General features: G+C 45.6%; 1 protein-coding gene across 2 annotated transcripts in view; it reads left to right on the top strand.

The window, feature by feature from the left end:
• Window positions 1-23,103, top strand: part of UTP4 (UTP4 small subunit processome component) — a 392,106-nt gene that overhangs the window by 112,870 nt on the left and 256,133 nt on the right. For both annotated transcript variants that reach the window (XM_069635538.1, XM_069635537.1), the window contains 3 exons: window positions 13,129-13,213; window positions 14,048-14,137; window positions 14,526-14,737. In XM_069635538.1, the coding sequence (XP_069491639.1) occupies window positions 13,129-13,213; window positions 14,048-14,137; window positions 14,526-14,737 (387 nt within the window). The remainder of the gene's footprint in view (window positions 1-13,128; window positions 13,214-14,047; window positions 14,138-14,525; window positions 14,738-23,103) is intronic.

Raw genomic sequence — 23,103 nt, 5'->3', positions numbered from 1 at the left:
CTGTCTTCCAAGCAAAAAAGCCTCGCCTTTTATGCAGGTTTCTCCCATTCATTCCAGCCTAGCTGTCAATCACACAGCAGGGTGGCTGTCCTTCAAGGACAGCCAGTCGACCAATCACCTTTGGGTGCATTCCTGTAACCAAGGGGTTAAGCACAGGGAGTTTCAGGCACCTCCCTCACTTCCTACCCCTGCCAGACTACTGGAGCCAGAGGTGGGCTTCACCTGGCAATCCCACCAAAGACAAAACGAACACACCTAGTTTGATGCGCAGAGTAAATCTCAAGAAGGACCTTTCCAGCAAGAAATGGTGAAAAAAGACCGGGCCATTTTGACAAAATGGGCACCCATGGGTGCTTTACTGCAGCTGCCAACGCAGCCTGCGGTAAAAACACACAACGGTAGTCAAAAATAAACCACTGCCACCAGCCATTAATTGTAGAAAGGGCAACATAAAAATGTTACATGAGAAACTAGACAAAGGGGAAACTAACCCCTCCAGCACCATATTGTAAGATAGTGTGTGATGAGTCTAGAAAGTTACAAAATGTAAGTAAAGTCAATTTTACTTCACTGCTCTTAAAAACAGTAGTTGTCCAAGAGAAGGTATTTAAACCTTTGGGAAATCTGAAAGACCTCCATGTGCCACTACACTGAAGGTGCTGGGTACCACAATGTAAAATGATGCCTATTGAGTTTGTCAGACTCCAAAACCAAAAGAAACGTAGAGTTCAAATCACAGTAAAATACATGAGAGAGTGGGGGGAAAAAGGTCCAGCTCTTTCCAGGTTAAAAATTAAAGTCCTAAAGTCAAGCAAAAATTGCTGGGGTCTCTAAGGTAGCAGGGAATTGGCACATTTCTGAAAATTCTCCTTAACACATTTCTAGCAAGTCAGCATTTTATACTAGGACCACAGTTCCCACCTAGCTCAGGCGGTGCCTTTTCCACCTAATGTTGCTAATCGTATGCCGTCTCGCCTGGGAAGACCATGATCTAAAACACTCTTACCTGTGCTAAACAGTAAATGCGTTTGAGCGAGCAGATTGAGGTGAGCTGCTTCTTGCAGCATATCTGAGGTACATTTTGGTTAAGACATGCATGCAACGACCTAGGACAATGCAGTTCTAGGCAGTAAGGCACAATTTAACATGCCAGCCACGGGTAGCTGAACTTTCACAAGCGAGGAGCAGAGTAGTACATACATGTAGGATGCATTTCTACTTTTTTCCACCACATTATATTTACAAACCTTTTGTCTCCTCGCCGGACGTTGGGAACACAAGTTGGTAGAGTGACTGAGCAGCCAGGCTTATCTCAAGAGTGGTAAATGTGAGCTGTAGCATCGAAATCCACAAATAAAGTATCCAAATAACATTTAGTCAAGGTTTTCTAGTTAAATAATTACTTATTTATTAAACGGTCAGTTTTAAATAAGCATTCTTTAAAAAGGGCAGTGTGCACAAATCAAAATACACTTCATAACAATTTCTCAGAATCAAGATAAGCAAGTAGATGCTCTTTTTAGAGATGCTTCCTACACCATGAGAGGACTTCAATTACTAGGACAGTATATGCCTTTTATATATTACTTTTATGCTTGGTAAAGGTTAAGGAAGGAAAAAGGTTAACGGAGCATGTGCGCACTTTTCAATCTCCCAATGAAGTCTAGATAACACCTTTCCCAGCAATACTAGTAAGAAACCAACGTACCACTTATGAGGGACAGTTAGAATCAAAGTCAATGGGTCAGAAGTGTCTGCAGGGAGCCAGGACAGCCAAAGTCAATTTGAACAATGTCTATGGAGCTGAGGCACTTAGATAAGTCTTGCACAAAGTTAAAGTTTGTAGAAAATCACTGTTAGGCCACAAGCAGTTAGGCTTGTGAAAGTCAGAGCTAAGAGCAACTCTTCAAAAAGCAGCTACTGCAAGTCTCCAGTGAGATGATGCAAGCTACAGACAAGAGGTAAGTACCCCTTAGTCAGCACAGTACCTTAGGTTAGAACTAGAGATCCAACTGGCTTCTGTTCTACTTGCAGGGTTGCACGTCCTGGGTTCCTGGGCCTCAGTTGTGGGGACAAAAGGGAGGACGTCTGGAAGACTCCTGCACTGTAGTTCGAGGGTCGACGGCAGCTACAGGCTCTCTTCAGTTTAGCGGCACTTCGCGGTTTCAGCTAACGGCAAATGGCACCACCGCGGATCTTGGACACTTGATGGGCTTCCTTCACTCCTTGAGCCCAGCACTCTGGTGGGGTGACTCGAGCTTGGGTCATCCTGCTTCGGGAAGGTCCTCCAGGCTCTTCCTGGAACTTCGGTCCGGCTTAAAGACGTTGAGCTCGACTACGGATTTCTCAACCCCTCGCGCACTGTTCCAGCAGCAGCAAAGAAGTACAACCAGTTGGGAGAAGGTCGTCAAGCAATGTTCGTCTTGGGGTTAGTTGGTCCCACTAACTCAGGGGAAGAAGTTGCTCTCTCCGTACCTTCTCCAGTCTATTTGGAAAAGCAGTTTCAGCACAGCGGCATGGCTTCACCGGCAGTTCAAAAGTCCAGGAGGGGATACAGCAAGCTTCTCTTCACGATTCCTTTGTCAGATGTTTTGTCCAGTTGTCGACTGTCTTCAGTCCAAGAAGCCTCGCCATTTATGCAGGTTTCTCGCATTCATGCACAGCCTAGCTGTCACTCAAACAGCAGGGTGGCTGTCCTACAAAGACAGCTAGCCAGCCAATCGGGACTTGGTGCATTCAGGTTGCCCTGGAGACTAAGGCCAGGGAGTTTCGGGAACCTCCCTAGTTTCCTGCTCTGCCAGACACACTGGAGCCAGATGCGGGTTTCGTTACTGAAGCCCGCCAAAGGCAGAGTGAACAAGGGTTAAACCTGGTTTGGCGCGTGGATTAAAACCCAAGAAAGACCTCTCTAACAAGAAATGGCTAAAAAAGTCTGGGGCCATTTTGACACAATGGTCACGCATGGGTTTTATACTGCAGCTGAGGATTTAGCCTGCGGTAGGAAAGCACAATGGTAGGAAAATTAAACTACTGCCAACAGCCATTTAAAGTATTGAGGGTAACACAAAAAATGTTACATGAGTAAGTTGACAAAAGGGCTACTATGTAGTAAGTGAAAGTCCATTTCACTTTACTACTCTTGGGAAGAGTAGTTCACCCAAGAGAAGATATTTAAACCTTATGAGAAATCCAAGGGACTGAGGTTTCTGTGTCACAATACAAAAAGCCTATGGAGTTTGTCATACTCCAAAAACGAAGAAAACCGAGTTCAAATCAGATGAAAAATGCATGAGAGTGAGAAAAAGGTCTGTCTCACTCCAGGATAAACATTAAAAGTCCAAAAGTCCAGCAAAAGAGCTGGGGGTCTCTAAGGTTGAAGGGAATTAGCACAGAAATGAGAATTCTCCCTAACACTCTTCCCCCCCAGACTAAGGGACAGGAGGATTTAATCCACTCCTGGATGAATCTCCTAATCTAGTCGTTCATACTCTCTGGAGAGACATCAGCATTTTGGTGATTATACCCTGACCTGTGTTGTATGGTGAATTCAAACCCTTGGAGGCTGATTGACCACCTTAACAATTTAGGATTCTCCCCCTTCATCTGCATTAACCATCTGAAGGGTTGGTGGTCTGTCTGAATAACAAGTATAACCATACACGTATGGTCTAAACTTCTTCAGAGACCACACAATGGCAAAACATTAACCTTCAATAGTTGCCCACCTTGTCTCACTGTCTTTGTTTCCTTCTGATGAAGCAGATAGTGTTTCCTGCCTTTCTCATCCAGTTGACTCAAAACTGCACATATCCCTCTTAGAAGCATCTGTCTGTACAATGAGGAATTGGTTTTAATCGGCTCTCAAGACTGGAACTTGTCAAAGGGCTTTCTTCAGTCTTTCAAAAGCCTTAGTGCATTCCTCATTCCACCTGATCTTGTCAAATTTGGGTGAGATCACCACATTCAAGGGAGAAGCTATGGTCCCATAGTTCTCTATGAAGTTCCTGTAGTACCCAGTGAGACATAGGAAGGCTGTCACTTGGGTCTGAGTAGTAGGGGTGGCCCAGTCTTGTACATTGTACTTTGCTGGGCAATGGCCTTATTTCACCACCTACCTCGTGTCTAAGGTACACTACTTTACTCTGACCAATTTGACATTTACTAGCCTTTATGGTCAGACGGGCCTGCTCAAGAGCCTGCAAAACATATCCAAGGTGGTCAAGATGTTCTTCCCAAGTGGAGCTGAACACTGCAATGCCATGCAAGTATGCCATGCAGAAGTCCTCCATCCCATTCAGAACTTGATTCACATCCTCTGGAATGTAGCAGGTGCATTTGTTAGGCCAACAGGTGACTGGTACAGGCCTCCTGGGGTAGAAAATGCATTTTTCTCCTTGGCAAGGTCTGTCGAAGCTATTTGCCAATAGTCTGAGGTCAGGTCAAATGTACTGAGGAACTTGGCTGAACCAAGTTTGTCCACCAGGTAATCCGTCATGGGTAAAGGATGAGCATCAGTCATGGTGACTGCATTAAGAGCTCTATAGTCCACACATAATCTCAATTCCTTGGTTCCTGCTTTTGGCACTAGTGCAACTGGACTAGCCTATGGACTTGTAGATGGCTCTATAACCCCAAGATAAAGCTTCTTCTTGACCTCTTCCTTTATGTGGGACCTTCCTGTGGATCTTACATAGTCTGACATCCTGTAACCCCTGATTTTGACAGGGAGACTGTCACCAGTGAGAATATCATGCTGGCCCGAAGAGGTCAAGCCTGGTGTCTGTGAAAACGGAGGCAAACTGAGTTAACAGAGCCTTGCACTCCTCCTGTTGCAAAGTCAGATCTAAAGAGTGGTTTACTCTTTCAATTTTCTCATCTGAGGGTTGTCCCCTGAGGCGATCGGGGAGAGGCTCTCTCTCTCCTCCTCTTCTTGATCAGAGGCTAGCCGCAAAGCTCGTAGTTCTGGTCTTGAAACCTATGCTTTCAGACGGGTAGTGTTAGACCCTAGAGGCCTCCCTGGGATTGCCCAAGTCCACTAAATTGACCTCTCCAAGGTTACCCACAACCTTGAAGGGTCCAATCCATTTGTCCTGTAAGGCCCTCTGCCTTATAGGTACCATAACTAGAACAAGCTGGTCTGGAGTAAATTCCACCATGTTGGCCTTCTGGTCATGCCAGTGTTTGACCAGAGCCTGAACTGCTTTCAAGTTATCGGAAGTTTCTGTCATGAGTGCCATTCTCCTCCGGAGACTTAGCACATAGTCAGTGACTCTCACTGGCTTGAGGGAAGGAACACTCTCCAACCCTTCCTTGAGCAGGGCCAAAGGGCCTCTAACCAGATGCCCATAGAGCAGTTCAAAGGGCCTGAACTCCACCCCTGCTTGAGGGACTTCTCTATAAGCAAAGAGAAGGCATGACAGTAGAAGGTCCCACTTTCGTCTAAGAGGTTCCTCTAAAGCACTGATCATGCTCTTGCTAGTTTTGTTCAATCTCTCTACCAACCCATTGGTTTGGGGATAGTAGGCTGCGAATGTGTAGGTCACTCCAGTTTTTCCACATGGTCTGCATGTAGTGGAACATACAATTTGACCCCCTGTCTGAGATTACCTCCTTAGGGAAACCTACCCTGGCAAAGATACCAAGGAGGGCCTTAGCTACTACCTGAGCAGTAACAGTTCTCGTAGGTATGGCTTCAGGATGCCTGGTAGCATGGTCTACCACAACCAATATACATTGGTTGCCTGAAGAGGTTGAAGGGTCTAGGGGACCAACATTGTCAATCTCCACCCTCTCAAAAGGGACTCTCACCACTGGGAGGGGCACTAAACGTGCCACATTCTTGGCTCTACTCTTTCCATAAGTCTGACAAGTGTGGCAGCTTTTACAGAATATTTCTACATCAGCCCCCATCTTGGGCCAGTAGAAATACAGAGATGACCTCTTTGGTCCTCTTGAAACTAAATTGGCCAGCCAGAGGAATCTCATGAGCTGACTGTAAGAACTATTGCCTCACCTCCTGGGGCACTCCAAGTCTCCTGGGGTAGACACAATAGGTTCACTGTAGAGGAGGCCATCCTCACAGTAAAGCCTATGCTTCTGTTGCTCTTGCCCTTCTGACCTTCTAGAGTGGGACACACTCTTTGACCTCTACTGAAGTCTGCCCTAGAGGGTCCACCTTCTGCAAGTAAAGTCTGTCCTCTCGGGGATATCCTTGTCCTGTGAACAGATTTAGGTGTAATACCTTTCTTTCTCCCAGAGTTCGTGGGTTTCCCCTTTTGTCTCTTTATTTGGCTTGGAAATAGAAGGGTGGCCTTCCTGTGGACTGGGGGAGGGGGGGGTTCGGGTGTGTAAGAGGAATCTCCTCAACCTCCCACTGAGTCTCCTAAGGTTGCCTCTCGGGCCAATCTTGTTTGCTCCTGCTTCCTTTTATTGGGAGGCATGGGGGTACTAGATAAAACTTGCAAATCATTCCCCAACAGGACTCTCCCAGTCACTTCATTCTGTACATTGACAGGTATTCTAACAGTCATATTATTGCACTGGATGAGCGCTGGCAGAAGAGGAACCATTTGGATTGGGCCTACGGCTAGTTTAGTGGGACCTTTTGCATGCCTTAGCCACATCCTCAGGTTTGAAAAAACGTTAATCAACCACTGAAATGCTTGCCCCTGGTATGGAGTTGTACATATCTACAGTCTGTTGTTACCACAGACCCAAGTTAATTATTATGGAAATAGAACGAAGATTGACAGGTCTTCAGTGAAACATATAACAAATGGTAATTTTAATAAGTTAAGGCAAAGATAAAACAAGTATTAAATCATTATGCAATAGTCAATCAAAAGCAGTGTAAGTCCTCTACAAGGTACTCGCTGACATCTGAACACCACAACATAGAGCCTGCAATGAGCTAACACTTGGTTGAGGAATAGGAAGGTGAAACAATGGTAAATCACAATTTGCACTGGTTAATACATTAACAGATGATGCTAGTTTTTTTGACTCTGTTATACAGAGACCTACAGTCTCGACATGTTTCAGTTCTAAAGTGTCACATATACAGAACTTTCTTCAGGAGGAAGGTGTTCACATCGAATTCAAATTCAGCATCCAGCTTAAGTACGGGTAAACAGACGACCTTGAGATGGTTCTTGTGTTGGCGTACAACTCTTCTGACGAATTGTGGCATGAAAATTAAATATTCCTACGGCGTGGCAGTAGTGGGAGTTTGCGTTCAAAACTGAGCTATAGAAGAGTTTAGCCAGTAGCGTGAGAGTGGAGTCCCAGCCAAATTGTAGAGATGTCGGTCCTCAAGCGTCATGGAGGAGAAATCCCTCGCCTGGGTGGTGGCGTCACCTGTGGTATGTTGCACGTGGCGTGGCCAGTGTTACTGTGCAATCATAAGTATAACCCTTAATGCCGGTAAGTTGTCAGGCCTCCGATCTCCCTCGTAGACATCCGAGGGGCGTGCAGGAGGAGGGGTCCCTCAGGGTCGCCTGAGTAGCAGTATTCAACACCTGTCCCAAGGACACTAAAACACTGGCTTGGACTCGAATGGGATCTTTAGCCAGTAATTGGAAGTTACCATTTGCTATATGAACTTCTCCCTCAGGGATGAAGGCTAAGGAGGCAGTGTGGACCCCTGAAGGTTTACCCTTACATCTGGGATCCCGATCATGTGATCACTAGCCCCACATACAAATGATTTCTGAAATGTTCTCTGGAATGGGGGTTTCTGCTGACACCTCTGGTTTTGCACCAGAGGTTTCACTAGACTTTCCAGGTTTCCCATGGGACTTACCCTTACTATGTTTGTGGGCCTCGTTTGGATGATTGGAATTAGAATTCCCAGTTTCCTCTTTCTTGTGTTGCTTCCCCTCATCCTTTTTGTGAGTTGGCCCAGAGTCCTTCTGAGTGGCCCTGTTGGCTACCCACAAGTCTGCAGCCTGTGCTAACTTTTTGGGATCAATCTCTTTTGAGTCAGCCAAGTGCTGTCTGGGCTGAAGAGAGCAGGCATCAAAAATAGATTCTAATAAAAACTGATTTCTGATGTTTGTTAATCTGCTTAGAATCACATGCTGTGCATAGGTCCGACATCCAGTGGTCACTGCGGAGTATTGCATTTTGTTTTTCGTAGTCGAAAAGGGACGTCGACAAGGCGTGTCTGAAACACTATCCCTATAGTGACGTGCGTTGTACCCACAATCCCTCACGCGTCGAGGTCCCTCAGATTGTTTTTTTCCGCCCAGCTACTGGTCGCCTTTACGCGGAGCTCCTCGAGAGACATTGCAAATTTCATCTCCTCGACCTTTGGTCGTTTTCTCATTAATATTAAACACATACATCCTCCCTCGACGCAGTTGTGAAGCTGTTCTCCGCCGAGCAAGATCTTCGACGGAGGGTCGAGCGGAGGAGATCCTTCGGCGTTGCCGAACACGTGGCCTGGCCTCGCAGGCCATATACAGTAGGGAGAGTGGGGTCGTGGGACATCTCTGGTTCTTTTCTGAGAATGCCTTTCCCTTTCCCCTTCCTTTCCCTTGGGGTGGTTATCACGATTTATTACCTCGGCTATGGAGAGGACTTCCTTTAGATTTTGCCCGCTTTGCAAAGGCAAATTTACTTGGAAGGACAAGCATTCCCGGTGTAACCGCTGCTTGCCCCTCGATCACAAGGAGGAAGGTTGCGCGGCTTGTCGGCTTCTTAAGCCTAAAACTCTAAAAGACGGTAAGAAGGAGATAACGTCAGACCGTTGGGTACTTTCCACCGTAGCCCACGGATACTGTATCGAATTCAACAGTTCCCCATCCTACAGACCCCCGAGGGGACGTCGCATGACACCGGAACATCTTGCCATCCTTCTCCAAGAAGTACAACAACTGCTGGAAAAAGGAGCCATAGAGGTCGTGCCTCTATCTCAGGTAACGGAAGGTATTTATTCTGTGTACTTCCTTGTACCCAAAAAGGATCTAACCATGCGCCCTGTATTAGATCTGCGCCCAGCGAACAAGTTTATCAAACCCCAAAAGTTTCGTAGGGTAACCTTACAGGAAGTGATCCCACTGCTTTCTCAGGGAGATTACATGACAACATTGGACATGAAAGATGCATACTTTCATATTTTAATGTTGCCAGCGCACAGAAAATACCTCAGGTTCATGATAGAGGGCAAACACTACCAGTTCAAAGTGCTACCCTTCGGCATAGCATCAGCACCAAGGGTATTCACGAAGGTGCTGGCAGTGGCAGCGGCCCACCTGCGCAGGTTGTCCATCCCAGTTTACCCTTACCTCGACGACTGGCTCATAACAGGGGATTCTTACGAAACATGCTTCTCCAATACCCAAAAGACGGTAGACCTTTTGTTCCAGTTGGGCTTCTCCATCAACGAAAAGAAGTCCAGTTTAGACCCCAGTCAAATCAAGCAATTCCTAGGGGCTCTAATTCAAACAAAGGACGGCCTCGTCTTCCCCTCCAAAGAGAGGGTCCAAAACATGCTGTTTCAGATCCCTCAATATGTGACCGGTCGAGAGGTGACGGTACGCAAAGCAATGCGCTTGCTAGGAATGATGGCGTCGTGAATTTGTTTGGTACCTCACGCGCGCCTGCGCATGCGCCCAATGCAAGAGTGGCTCAACAGCCAGTGGTGTCAGGCCAGCGGACTATGGGAGGATCTAGTAGTGGTCTCGCAAGCCTTGGTTCTCTCGCTACGGTGGTGGACAAAGGAAAACATGGGAAAAGGGAAACCCTTTGCCACACCCGCAGCGGAAGCCACTCTAACCACAGACGCATCCCTCACAGGATGGGGGGCGCACCTATCCCATCAGACTGCTCACGGAGTGTGGACTCCGAACGTAGCATCCAAACACATAAATCTACTGGAGCTACTAGCTGTATTCAAGGCGCTAAGAGCCTTCCAGGAACACCTACAAGGCAAAACAGTAATGGTCCTTAAAGACAGCACCACAGCCATGTACTACATCAACAAGCAAGGGGGCACCCACTCTCCAGGCCTGTCCAAGCTGGCCCAGAATATATGGAAGTGGGCTCTCAAACAGGACATGTTCCTACTATCACTACGTGTACCCGGGGAACTCAATCTGCTGGCAGACAAACTCAGCAGAGATTTCCCCCTGCCTGAAGAGTACGAATGGCGCCTGCACGAAGACATCGTCTTCAACGTCTTCACACAATGGGGATTCCCAGAAATAGACCTGTTCGCAACCCTGGAAAACTCACAATGCCTAAGTTACGCCTCCAGGTACCCCCAGAACCAATCCAAGGGGAACGGTCTGTCGATGCAATGGTCAGGGAAATTTGTTTATGCTTTTCCCCCGACTCCCCTTCTCAACAGGGTGGTGCACAAGATGCACCAGGAACAAGTAACCATGATACTAGTGGCCCCAATGTGGGCCCGTCAACCATGGTTCGCTCACTTGATGGAGATGTCTCTATCTCCCCCAGTGAGACTCCCCTGCCCGTACAACATGCTGTCTCAGGACAAGGGCAGGACTCTGCATCCATGCCCCCAGAACATGAACTTAGCAGCTTGGCTCCTGAAATCATAGAGTTCGGACATCTACAGCTCCCGCAAAAATGCATGGACATCCTCAGGGAAGCCAGAAAACCTAACACTCGCCACTGCTATTCTAGCAAGTGGAAAAGATTTGTCATCTGGTGCAGGAGTAAAAGCATCAACCCTATTGACTGCTCTCCCACACATGTTGTTCTATACCTGACACACCTTTTGGATTCAGGTCTAGTGTTTAACTCCATTAAAGTCCACCTAGCGGCACTTTCTGCGTACACCACTTCCCAACTCAAGGTGTCGTGGTGGAGGATCCCTGTTATAAAAGCCTTCATGGAGGGAGTAAAGAGAATACACCCCCCGATAGCTGACCCAGCTCCCGGATGGGACCTTAATGTGGTACTTACCAGACTCATGGGCTCTCCATTCGAACCCATGCACAAAGCATCTCTTAAACACCTCACTCTTAAGACTGCTTTGTTAATAGCTATCACTTCCATCAGGAGAGTAAGTGAACTTCAGGCTCTTTCTATTCTAGACCCCTTTGTTACAGTTCACAGAGATAAGGTGGTTCTACGCACTCACCCTAGGTTTGCCCCGAAATTTATTTCTAAATTCCACGTAAACCAATCTATAGAACTACCAACGTTCTTTCAAAATCCTTCCAATTTGGGAGAAAGGACTCTGCACACACTAGATGTACGCAGAGCGGTCATGTTCTACATGGAAAGAACCAGACCACTGAGGAAGACTAATCAGTTCTTCGTCTCGGTGGCAGCAGGAAGAGAAGGAGATGCGATTTCAAAGTCCACTATTTCTAGATGGATTGTTCAATGCATCACTCTCTGCTATACTCTTGCTAAGAGAGAACTGCCCTTTAGGCCAAGAGCACACTCTACTCGAGGCACGGGGGCATCCATAGCATTCATTGCAAATGTTCCCCTTGAGTCCATCTGCAAAGCGGCTACCTGGAGTTCTGTGCACACCTTTACAAAACACTACTGTCTAGATGCACACTCTAGATCTGACTCCCAGGTGGGACAGGCAGTATTACGACACCTTTTCTCTACTGTTCCTTCTCATAACCCACCGCCAACTCCGGGTACTGCTCGCTAGTCTATGCACAGCATGTGATTCTAAGCAGATTAACAAACATCAGAAGACAATGCATTACTTACCGTAAAAGCATTTCTGATGGTTGTATCTGCTTAGATTCACATGCGCCCACCCTTCCTCCCCGCTCGGATGGAAGGAACATAGACTTCCTTTATATCTCTCTCTCTTTTCTGTACTCACTCGCGTCTAGAAGGCTCCCTCAGGGCAGAAAAATACAAACAGAGGGACCTCGACGCGTGAGGGATTGTGGGTACAACGCACGTCACTATAGGGATAGTGTTTCAGACACACCTTGTCGACGTCCCTTTTCGACTACGAAAAACAAAATGCAATACTCCGCAGTGACCACTGGATGTCGGACCTATGCACAGCATGTGAATCTAAGCAGATACAACCATCAGAAATGCTTTTACGGTAAGTAATGCATTGTCTTCTCATTCCTTCAAAAGTGTTCACTCTGTAACCCTTATATGTTCTTTAAACACTCACATACCCAGGTAGCCCAAGGGGTACCATCAGTCTTTTTGGGGGTCCTAAACCTCTTAAGGTACTGAGGAGTTTTCCCAAATCTGGCTATTAATACCAGCTTCACCAATTCAAAATCCTTTCTCTCAGTGGCACCCAACTCCATTACAGCATCACAGCCATTCAGGCGGAGCCTAGACATGAGCCAAGGGATTAAATCCTTCCCACTGGTTCCCTGAAGACCATTGGTGTATTCAAATGTACCCAGCCAATCCAACACATCAAGTTTTGATTCATACATACTCGCTGCTTCTTTGGGCAGGCGAGACCTCTTGGGACTAGCGGACCTAGAGAACCCTGGAAGGGAAGTAGAATCCAGTCTTTTCATATCCATTTCATGTTGCATTTCCAACTCCCTGAATTTGAGGTCTTGATGTTTGCCTTCAGCTTGAGCATTCAAATTTTTGAACTCCCACTCTAATCTCATTTTTTCAAGAGAAACATATTATAGGCTTAATGTTGGACCTTGTGGGGGTCCCAATGGAAATGGGCTTAGGAAAAAGGGCAGGCTGTGGCAAATGGGGCCTCTCTTCCTGAGACTCCTCTACTCCTCTGGCTCATCTTTCAGATTGGAGTTAGACTCTAAACTGTCATCCTCATCATAATTTTCCACATTACAGGCCTACTAACCAAATGTTGGTGATTCAACAACCTTGCAATTAATTCACATTTCTTTCCTTTTACAGGCAGTCCCCTGGCTTTGCACATATCTTTCAGTTGATCTACTGTGAGAACAATCAGGGCTGCCTCATTGAAGTTATCCATATTTGGCATGTTACAATTGCTTCACTTTTCGATGGAGCTTAGCCTTGTAGCTGGTTTAGTTGAGCAAATAGTCAATGTAACCACTCTACACAAATCCTCACCGCCTGCCACCAGGGTTACTGCATACAATCTTGCCTAACACCGGATTGCTCTGAAAATGCTGACGTTTGATGTTCTCTCTTTTTATCCCTAAACAGATTGGCTGTGAAGATGGGTCAGTGAAATTATTCCATGTCCTTCCAGATAAAATACAGTTTGAGAAGAGTCTTGATCGGCAAAAAGGTAAGACTTAACACACTAATGTGTTTTTTTCTTTTTATGGTACACAAAATAAATGTCTTGTTGTCCCACTTAAGCCCCCTTAAACATGTAAAGATTAACAGATTGCCTTCAGCATGTGGGCTCTGTATGTAATATACCAAAACATCTCCAAGATTTCTCCCAATACAGTATGACTACATTGATTGGTCTGTATTCTGACACCTCTACATTTTTTTTGCATTAAGGATTCCATGCTCCCGAGTAGCAAGTATATTCGAATTCTAGAGATGTGGGTGCATGCTGTATGTGCTTTTTATATAGTGGTCACCTGTGACCAACCATGCGATAATCTGTCAATGCTGTAAATGTTCAAACTACAGCTGCAATCCACACCTCTGTAGTCCTTTCCTGTGTGTCCAGCGATGGTAAAGTACATGCATGCCTTGCAATCTGCAACACTGCAAGCCTCGAGTGATTGCTCTGAGCAAGCAATGTGTTATCCCAATAAAGTTACATTTTTTAACCTGAACTTTATGGCCTGGGATGCACTGCCGTAGCTAGCCAAGAACTGATATGTACGTTGGTGTAGGCCCGGTTCTGGTAGTCCAATGTTCCTATGGTCGAAAAACCAAATTAAATTTGATTAGCTCAAATATAATGCGGCACATGGTGCTGCACAGATTAATATATTTGTTCACCTCATGCACTGTGCTACATTGGGGGGGGGGGGGTTAACTATTAACTACATGCCTGGTGCTAAAAATACTACAGATGTTTTGATATTTGTGAGTGCTATTATTAACTTGTTATCCCTTGTTCCATTTCTTTCCGTTGGGTACTTGTGTATGTTTTTAGACCGGATCCTTTCCCTTTCCTGGCTTCCATCTGGAACGCACATCGCAGCTGGCTCTATCGATGCTATCAGGGTCTTTGATGTTAACTCGGGTACTTTTTTTTATTTATTTATTTTTTTTGTACTTTCAGAAATTGTATGGCTCTGCGTCAGTGTGGTTGTTGTTAAGCAATGTGTCTGTGAATGCAATGACTGTCTGGAGTGAGAACATTGATGTGTTTGTGATGACTATTAGGTGGAGTGTGTGTTTGACATTGTATATGATGATTGGCAGCAGTTGGTCAGTGTCTCCTCATGGCCCACCCTGATCCTTTCAGAAATAAGTGTTGCTGCCCCTGGCATCATCTGCTACATGCCCTTTGCTCACCATTTTGCTAGGCCTGTTCTAGTCCAAACTAACATGGGCCATTTCCATAGCTTAACTTTTTCTCACTTTTCCTATGACCCTTTTGCTCTGACTTTTCTATTTTATTGCTCTAGGTCGTTCCGTCCAGAGGATCCTTGTTGACCGGAACCGGAGGACCTCTCACAACCGTGAGTGTTTGGTGTGGAGTGTTGCTTTCCTGTCCAGTGGTGAGATCGTGAGTGCCGATTCAGCTGGCAAGGTGCAATTCTGGGACTGGGAGAAAGGCACACTCATTCGGACTCATCCTGTGTCAAACTCTGACGTTCTGGCTCTTGCTTTTGCTCCGGTAAGGGACAAAGTGATGTGCAGCTAACATCTTAATAGATTTAATAATTGAATGTAGGATTTGTACAGTGTCTCAATAAAGACAGCCTTAAAATAAACACTTCATAAGAGGTTACTGTATTTTAGTGGCACAGTAGTAGACCTAGAAATTAGATTGGGGAATCTTGCTACCATACGGCAGATACATTTTTCACAGAACAGCCTCCAAACTGGTACTTGTGGAGCTAAATATAAAAATAAATGTAAAGCGGCCCGAGAAGATATCGTTAAAAACGCACTGACCTTACGAGCGGAAAGCTGGAGATCAGTAGGCAGCATCTCAAGTAAGCTGTGAAATGGTCAGGCTGAACAGTCTCAGCGAATCGGATCTACTGTGAGTTCTCCTTTTTCTGTCGTTGACCTCAGTAGCGAATGGGGAAAAAGAGTAATGCGTATTCAAGTCCTTTCAGGTTGTTCTACAAGGTCAGAAATGTAGGTAGCTAAAGGGTAGTGGTTTCTCTTACACAAAGCACAGAAATGCAACTGTGTTAAGAGACTTGTGTGGGGTACAGCACTATTCTAAGCTGCAAAACCTGAAGTGGTCCTTTAGACCAACCTTGGGGTGGAGGTTAGGCTCTGAAAGCAGGTTAAGGTGAAAATAATGACAACTGTGTAATATAAAAAATACAGGCAGTACATAAGCTCCACTTTTAGTATAAGACCGTACCACCTGAGAATGTTTTGGTAATATGGACAAAGAGGCCAGGCTTATTTTACGAGGGAGAGGGACTTTTAGCTTGGTACAAAGAAATTGTAGCATACATATGGTCCAAAGAGAAACTGAAACACTATGTATTGAAACAATAACGTTTTTCTTTTTCAATAGAAGTAGACCAAGATGAATCTTGGGTAAATAAGTACCGTCACATTATATATAAACACAATTATAACAAACTCAATACTTATGGGATACAACCCAAAGTATAACCTTATTGAGAATAGCAACCACCAGTTTCAGTTGAGTCAAACCTACAACACATTCAGAATGGCAGTCACCTATTCATGGTGAGCAAAACCAGGCTATATATACTCTTAGAATCGGTCAGTAATTCAAAGGTAGTTGACCCTGTCAGTCATATGGTGACACTCCGTTATGAAATCACATAACAAACCAACCCTGTTCCTAGTATTCTTTGGAACGTTACTTTTTGGAACTCTGTTCAGAGTTAGTAAATCAACTCGAATACTTTCTGGTGGGGCCTTAACATACAATATCTGAATGTGCTCAGCAATTCAAGGAAAGTAAGACCCAAGGTATTTCAAGGTATTAATGGACCTTATCACGATTTTGGAAATGCTCTCAGCAGATTCAGGGGAGGCACAACCCAGTGTTACAAGTTTAGAAGAGTAGGAGCTGTTCATTTTGAGTAAGGAACCATATACGTTTAAGAGGGGCTTCAAGCAACTGAAGGGCAAATATTAACTCGAGGACTGTTTTAGGTCTGTATAAAGTAGATTAGGGAAAGTAACAACCTATGGTACACTTTACAAAGAACACAATTGTATTCAAGGTCGGTAAACCCTATTGGTAAGCTTTTACACTCATTCAGTTAAGCAATGATAAAACAGTATTAACACTGATTACTTTTCAGAAGGTGGGGGGAAGCCATTCAAAGTAAGGGAGCACTGCAACTCAAAGGTAAGTATAACTTAAGTAAAGTCTTCTTTTACAGACCTACAGTTACCACACTGATTCTTTTAGCAAGTAAGTACATTTACACTTGTTATACTTTTCAAGACAGAAGCCTTTCCTTATCCATTCCCTCCCTAGTGTATTACATTAGTTCTTAGAGGCAGAAGAGGGACCCTAGTGGTCTAGGTGCCAGCTGTAGGCAGGTTGAGGTAGAGGTCAGTTGCATGAAAGTCAAAGTTCCATAGGAGATCTTCTTAAACAAGAAAGTATTCACTTTCAGAGTTGGTGTTCAGGGACTTCACAGAAGATTCCCTATTTGTTCCAGCAATAGCCCTGGGTAAGTGGCAGGGGCAAACTCCCAACCACGCGTATCAACCACTCAGCCTCATAGGATGCGCACCAGACACCTGCACAGTACCTTCAGTGAAAAGAAGAGCTTCGGGGGTGTTTCCCTTCAGCATGCAGCAGCACAAGGCCCGGTCCCTGGATTCTTGGTCTGGAGACGAAAGAACTGGACCCTGGACGGGAACTTGCAGCAGCAGTCTCCAGAAGAGGCTTCCAGCAAAGGTTTCTTCAGATTCTCATGGCTTTTGGGATTTGGTGTCTTTTTGCAGCAGCCAGATGAAGAACGAATATCGCCGGTCGGATTCTCTTCACTCTCTCGGTCCTGCACTCTGGTGAGTGGACTTCAGAGATTCAAATCTAGTCTCTGGAGAGCCAGGAGAAGGCCACCAAAGTGTCGGATGGATTCAGACTTCAGAAGACCATGCAACGCACAATGGCTCGAGGTCCCAGGGTATTGGGGTATTGCAGACCAGCAAGGTCGCAGCACGTCGTGGCATGGCACACAATGCAGTTATGAGTCTAGTGTCTATTGGATCGCACTAGTCTCTGGGTCGTAGTTTTGGGGAACCCCAGGTCACTTGGAAGGAAGGGTAACAGCAGGCTCTGGTTACACAGCAGTCTCTCCGGTCGCTAAAAATCATCTCAGCCGCCTTTTCTTAATCTTCCTCTTCGGATTTGGTTCCAGTGACTGACTACCTCTTCAGCTTCCAGGATCAGAACTTTAAACAGGAACCCAACCAATCAACAGGCGTGCAACTTTCAAACCTGAGGGGGTGGCAGTCATTTTAGGATGCCTACCTCCCAGTTGGAACTGGATCCCAGCAGGCAGGCTGGAAGACAAAGGGCTGCAGAGTTTTGGACTCCTCGCTTGCTTCCTGCCTTCTCAGACACTCTCGAGTTTGTATGGGCTTACCCCAGTTCTTTCGCCGAAGACAAAACCAGCACAAAGAACTTTCTGGACCCGATCTGTAGGGGAGGTGGGATAAAAGAAATGATAAGCAAACGGAAAATGGTGAAAAAAAGAAGACTGGACATTTTGGGGAAATGGGCACCCATGAGTGCCTTACCGGAGCGGTAGAAACAACCTGCAAGTAAGTTGGACTGAATTTAGTAAAAAAGGTCCACTGCCACCAGCCATTTAAGTTAAGCTTGTCACTGTAACAGAAATGTTACAGCTGCAGGGAGAATCTCCCTAGCGCTCCACATAAGGTGGGGGTGTGCTGCTCTTGCCAAATATGTAGAGAGGATGCAAATATACTTTCTATCTGTGGGAACAGTTGTTTACACAAGGTAAGCCAGAGAAAAATAAAAAGGTGACCCCCCAAAGGGCAACCCAGCAACACTGCACAGAATGTGCTGTATGCTGCAACAATAAAATGTAGATGCCCAAAAAGTTGTCAAAGGATCTAATCAAAACTACACTATGGAAAGTCAATAAAAGGACACTAAAAAAAGAGTAAAAGAAAGGGTGAGTGGAAGAAAAAGATTCCCACTCTCTGGGGAACAAGAAAAGATTTTTTTAAAAAGGTCCAGCAAAAAGTTCTGGTGGTCTCACGAGTGAGGGAGATTAAGCACTAAAATGAAAATCTTACCCAACACCGTGTTAGAATATAGGTGACCCTTTGGTGCATAACCAAAGCTGTGAATACAGTCTGTGGTTAAACATGGCACCAACGTTGGTAGAACATGTCTACTGCCACCAGGCATAGCTATAGGGTTGTCGCTGTGACTAAACAAGTCACAGGAGCAGAGAGAAGGGGGATACTAGATATCCCCGTAGCACTCCACCTAGGTTGGTATGTGCTAATCTCTCAGTTTTAGTAAGGATACAAAGTAAGAACAGTCGTTTTAAAGGATAGTGAAAGACTCTCAAAGGAGAACCCAAAGGGTCCTTCCCAACACTCCACATTATGTGCTGTGTGCTGCAGAAGTTAAACACAGATGCCTTAAAGAGATATGGAGTAAAGCAAGACTCAATAGTAAAACAGAGATTTTCCAAAAGTCAGAGCACATAAACATGAATGAGGGGGGAAAAGGGCTCCCCTTGTTAAGGATAGAAAGAAAAACGTCCAGAAGTCTAGGAAAAAGTGCTGAAGGTCTCGCTAGGAGAGGGGATTAAGCATACCACTGATATATCTACCTAACACAGCGTTCTCGTCTGGCCAGAGGGAACAGTGCCCCCTATCTGTCAGCAGGCCCAGATGCATTGTAAAGCCTCCAAGGCACCCCTTCTCCCAGAATAAGCCTTGCTGCTTGAGGGAAGCACTTGGCGAATTAGGGTCTTAAACCGGTTGAGCCAGCAGCCTATAGATAAACATTTTTTTTAATTGAAACAAATAAAGATCAACTTCAATTTCAAACATTCCTGGGACTCTAAGGAACCCCAGGCTTCAATGATCTTCATTACTGGGTATAGTGAAATCCCTTGTATGACTCTGGCTGGTTTACCAAAGGGGTTGAGTACCACCACAAACCTCATGATGCTGGGGGCATGGTGGTGTGGTGAGGATCCTCTGGCTATCCCCACCATGCTACAGTCGGAGGACAGGGGCTCGCCAGATGGGTCCACAAGGCATTCCAATCCCTTTAAGGGACAATTAAGCTGTGGTAGAGAATAATAATGCTGAAAGGTAATTTGGGAATCCTGTCTATTTAAGAGACTTAAAACTGGTCTCGCAACATGTACCATCTTCATTGTGGTTTTGTGGTCAGAGTTGGACCAAAAAAAAAGCCAGGAGACACTTACAGACACCCACTAAGCCATGCTGTAGTAACATGTCATTCAAGATTGAGAGAATCCTCCCACCTGGTCTCGTGGCAGGCAGAGACAAAAGGGCAGCTGTTAGGAAAGTTTTTTTTTTTCTTTTTGCACCTTTCCCTCTCGATAGATTTAATTTGGACACCCTTACTTTTTGCTCATTTTTCAAACCTGTTCTGACGTTTTGGAGGAAAGTAAAACCTTCTGCTTTACTTCACTTGCCTGTTTTGCTATTTCTTATGGGGAAACTGACCCAAGACTATCAGTACTGAGAGACTGTCTCTCTTTGTGAATTCTTGTATTTTTACAATTGTACACATCGCCTTACAGTGAAGTTAGGATACTTGGTATCCTTTATCTTTTTATATAATGCTTTTTGGTTACTTGTACAGTGTGCCTAAGACAAGCTGATGGCAGCTGTGATATTTTTTTACAGTGGTTCTGTTATTTTACTCATGCACTTTTGAAATGTACCGCAAATAGCTGCTAAATATGACTAGCATCTTAAGATGGCCGTGCCATAGGGTTTTCTGCTTGCTCTTTGGCCATATTGTTCTTTGGCCTTCTTCCTGGCTTGTCAGGCCAGGAAATTCCTTGGATGGAAATCCCTTTTCCGGGAAAAGCTGTGGTTTTGCGTGCTAAAGGGCATGGTCTTTGTATGTTCCAGAGAAGGGGCGGGGACTGTCTAGACTGTCTTGTTGCGCTAGACCACTCTCAGCTTTCTTGAGATGTCTTGCTGCTCTGCTACCTTACCTTGGTTGGGTTTGGCTAGATCTCAGTGTCTCACTGTTCACCATAATAGGTTGGCCTCCCAAAACCCACCTCCAGTGTTGATTTCGGAAATCCATCTTAACAAATACCATTGGCTGAGTAAAAGTGTGCTTCTGGTAGGCATGAGGAAGGGAAGAAAGAGTGGGAGTGTAGAAAAGCCTGGTTCCCATAAGGCCCACAGAGTTGAAACGGGGTTATGTCACGTGGAAATGTTGTTTAGGGTAATGGGACTCGCCATCACAACCAAGAATCTGGCCACAGTAAGCCTCGCTACTTTCTCAGATGGCCAGGATTGTAGGTCGCCTGTGGAGATAGTGACCATGTGAAGAGGAATCCCAGATGTAAGGGTAAGGCTTTGGGGTCTACTCTGTGAATCTGGCTTTCTCTTATGATGAGGGAAGTATACACACAGGGCAGCTCCCTACTTCTGAATTCCTGCCGAGGGGTATTGTAGTAGAGGTTTATCTAGTGACCATAGGGTCCTGGGAACAGCAAGCTGCTGATTAATATGCAGCCATCCCTGACAATACCAAAATGCTATTTTAAGGATAGAGTGCTGGTAGATGGTACATATACCACTACTATCCGGGGCACTGGGGCTAGACTAACTGTGATGGATTCCACTTTGGTAAACCAACGGGCTCTGGCCAGTGCTCCTCTTGGGGCCAAGTTAGCCAATCCCCTTTTCAAAGATTACAAGTAATAACTGTCCCTCTAGAAGTAACTGGACACATGGTTAAGATTCCTTAAGTGTCCAGAAGCACATCCCAGTTAGAAATCAGCTGGGAAATTACCTCAAAGATTTAGAGCTTGTGGGTGATAAAGCAGAAAGACCATGTACAAGGTCTAAAACAAAAAGGGCTACGTTGGCCAAGCCTAATGCTAAGGAGTCCAAGTTTCCTATAAAGGGAAAGAAATCATCCTACCCTAAAGCACCTACAACTGTTGTTCAGGTATCTGACCAAGCACCTGAACCTGAACAGGAAGTAGGGTTGCTTGAGGTTCTTAATCACCATGATCAACCAGAACTACTAAGCTTACACAGAGAAGGGGGACCCACTAGGGTAAACTCAGTTAAGGTCAGAGAATGACAATCTCTAGAAGGCCTAAGGAGACGGGCCTATTCCCAGTTGGAAGGTGAGCCCCTTGGGAAAGAGAGGATCTGTTGAGAAGATGGGCTACGGTATAGTGAACCCATAGCGTCTACAGCAGGAAACCCTAGGAGGTCCCTCAGTCTGTGAAACGTTCCTCCTGTATTTGGCACATTAAGTCCCCTTGCAGGTCTTCTTGGGACCAAGAGGACTAAGGAGAGGTTATCCATTTATTTCTACTGGCCTAAGAGGGGAGTCAAAGTAGACAACCACTACAGAAGTAGTTTCACTTGTCAATTGGCAAGAATGGAGCAAAGATCTAGGCTGCGTTGGTATTCCTCCAAATGGTGAATACAATATTTGAGAGGGTGGGATTGGCATTGTTGGTCCACTTAATCCTCCTAAAACCTCTTGCAACAGGTTTATCCTGGTGGTTGTTCACTATGCCACCAGATCACCTGAGGTAATCACACTGAAAGCATTAACTACCAAGACAGTTGCAAATGCATTATTAAGCATCTTTACTATGGTTGGCTTCCCCAAAGAAGTTGCGTCTGACTTTGTCCAATTTATATGCAGGCCAAGTGGAAGGATTAGGGGGTGTCTTATGTTTTTCGCCCACCTACCATCCTTGGACCAATGGGTTTGTTAATTTAACAGGAGCCCCAGAGAAGAAGTTGGGGCCTTGCGTGTCCATAGTTGTTTGCCTAAAGAGAGGTGCCTCAGGAAGGGGTTGGCTTCAGCCCCTTTGAACTTCTTTTTGGTCACACTGTGTTAGGCAAGATTGTATGTAGTAACCCTGTGGGAGACTACACCAGCCTTGTCCTCGTGGCAATGGAAAACCCAACTATTGGTATAGATCTGTACTACACAAGTTGGTAGAGTGACGGAGCAGCCAGACCGATCTCAAGTGGAGTAAATATGAGCTGTAGAGATGTAACCTAGTGATTCACAATGATAAGTATTCAAATAACACGTTTATACTCAAGGTTTTCTAGTAAAATCATTATTTAACAATGAGCCTTCTTTAGTAAGGGCAATATACAACAATAAAATACGCACTCACTCTCGCACTCACTCTCGCACTCACTCTCGCACTCACTCTCGCACTCACTCTCGCACTCACTCTCGCACTCACTCTCGCACTCACTCTCGCACTCACTCTCGCACTCACTCTCGCACTCACTCTCGCACTCACTCTCGCACTCACTCTCGCACTCACTCTCGCACTCACTCTCGCACTCACTCTCGCACTCACTCTCGCACTCACTCTCGCACTCACTCTCGCACTCACTCTGCAGGGAGCCAGGACAGCCAATGACAATTGAAAATTTCGAGGGAGCTCAGGCCCTTCTGGAAGATGGCACAAATGTCTTGCACAATGTTATACAGAGTTTGTAGAAAAGAATCACTGGTGGGCCACAAGCTGTAAGTCTCTTTCCAAATCAGCAGCACTTCACGGTTCAGCTACCGGCAAATAGCACCAAAGCAATTCTTGGACACCTTGTGGGCTTCCCTTGCTTCTGGAGTCCAGCACTCTGTTGAGGTGGCTCAGACTTGGGTTGTCCGGCTTCGGGAGGGTCCTCAGGATCTTCTGTAGCTCGGGTCCATCTTAAAGATGATGCACTTGTTCCTGGTATTCCTAGGCTCCTGGCACTCGGTTCCAGCAGCAGCAAGGAAGTACAGCCAGCAGGGAGAGGGCTTGCAGTAAAGTTCGTCTTGTAGTCAGT

This window comes from Ambystoma mexicanum, chromosome 1q (assembly GCF_040938575.1).
Source record: "Ambystoma mexicanum isolate Mex_15411 chromosome 1q, UKY_AmexF1_1, whole genome shotgun sequence".
Classification (NCBI taxonomy): domain Eukaryota; kingdom Metazoa; phylum Chordata; class Amphibia; order Caudata; family Ambystomatidae; genus Ambystoma; species Ambystoma mexicanum.
Note: the sequence above shows the minus strand (reverse complement) of the source record. Positions and strands in the feature narration are given on the sequence as shown.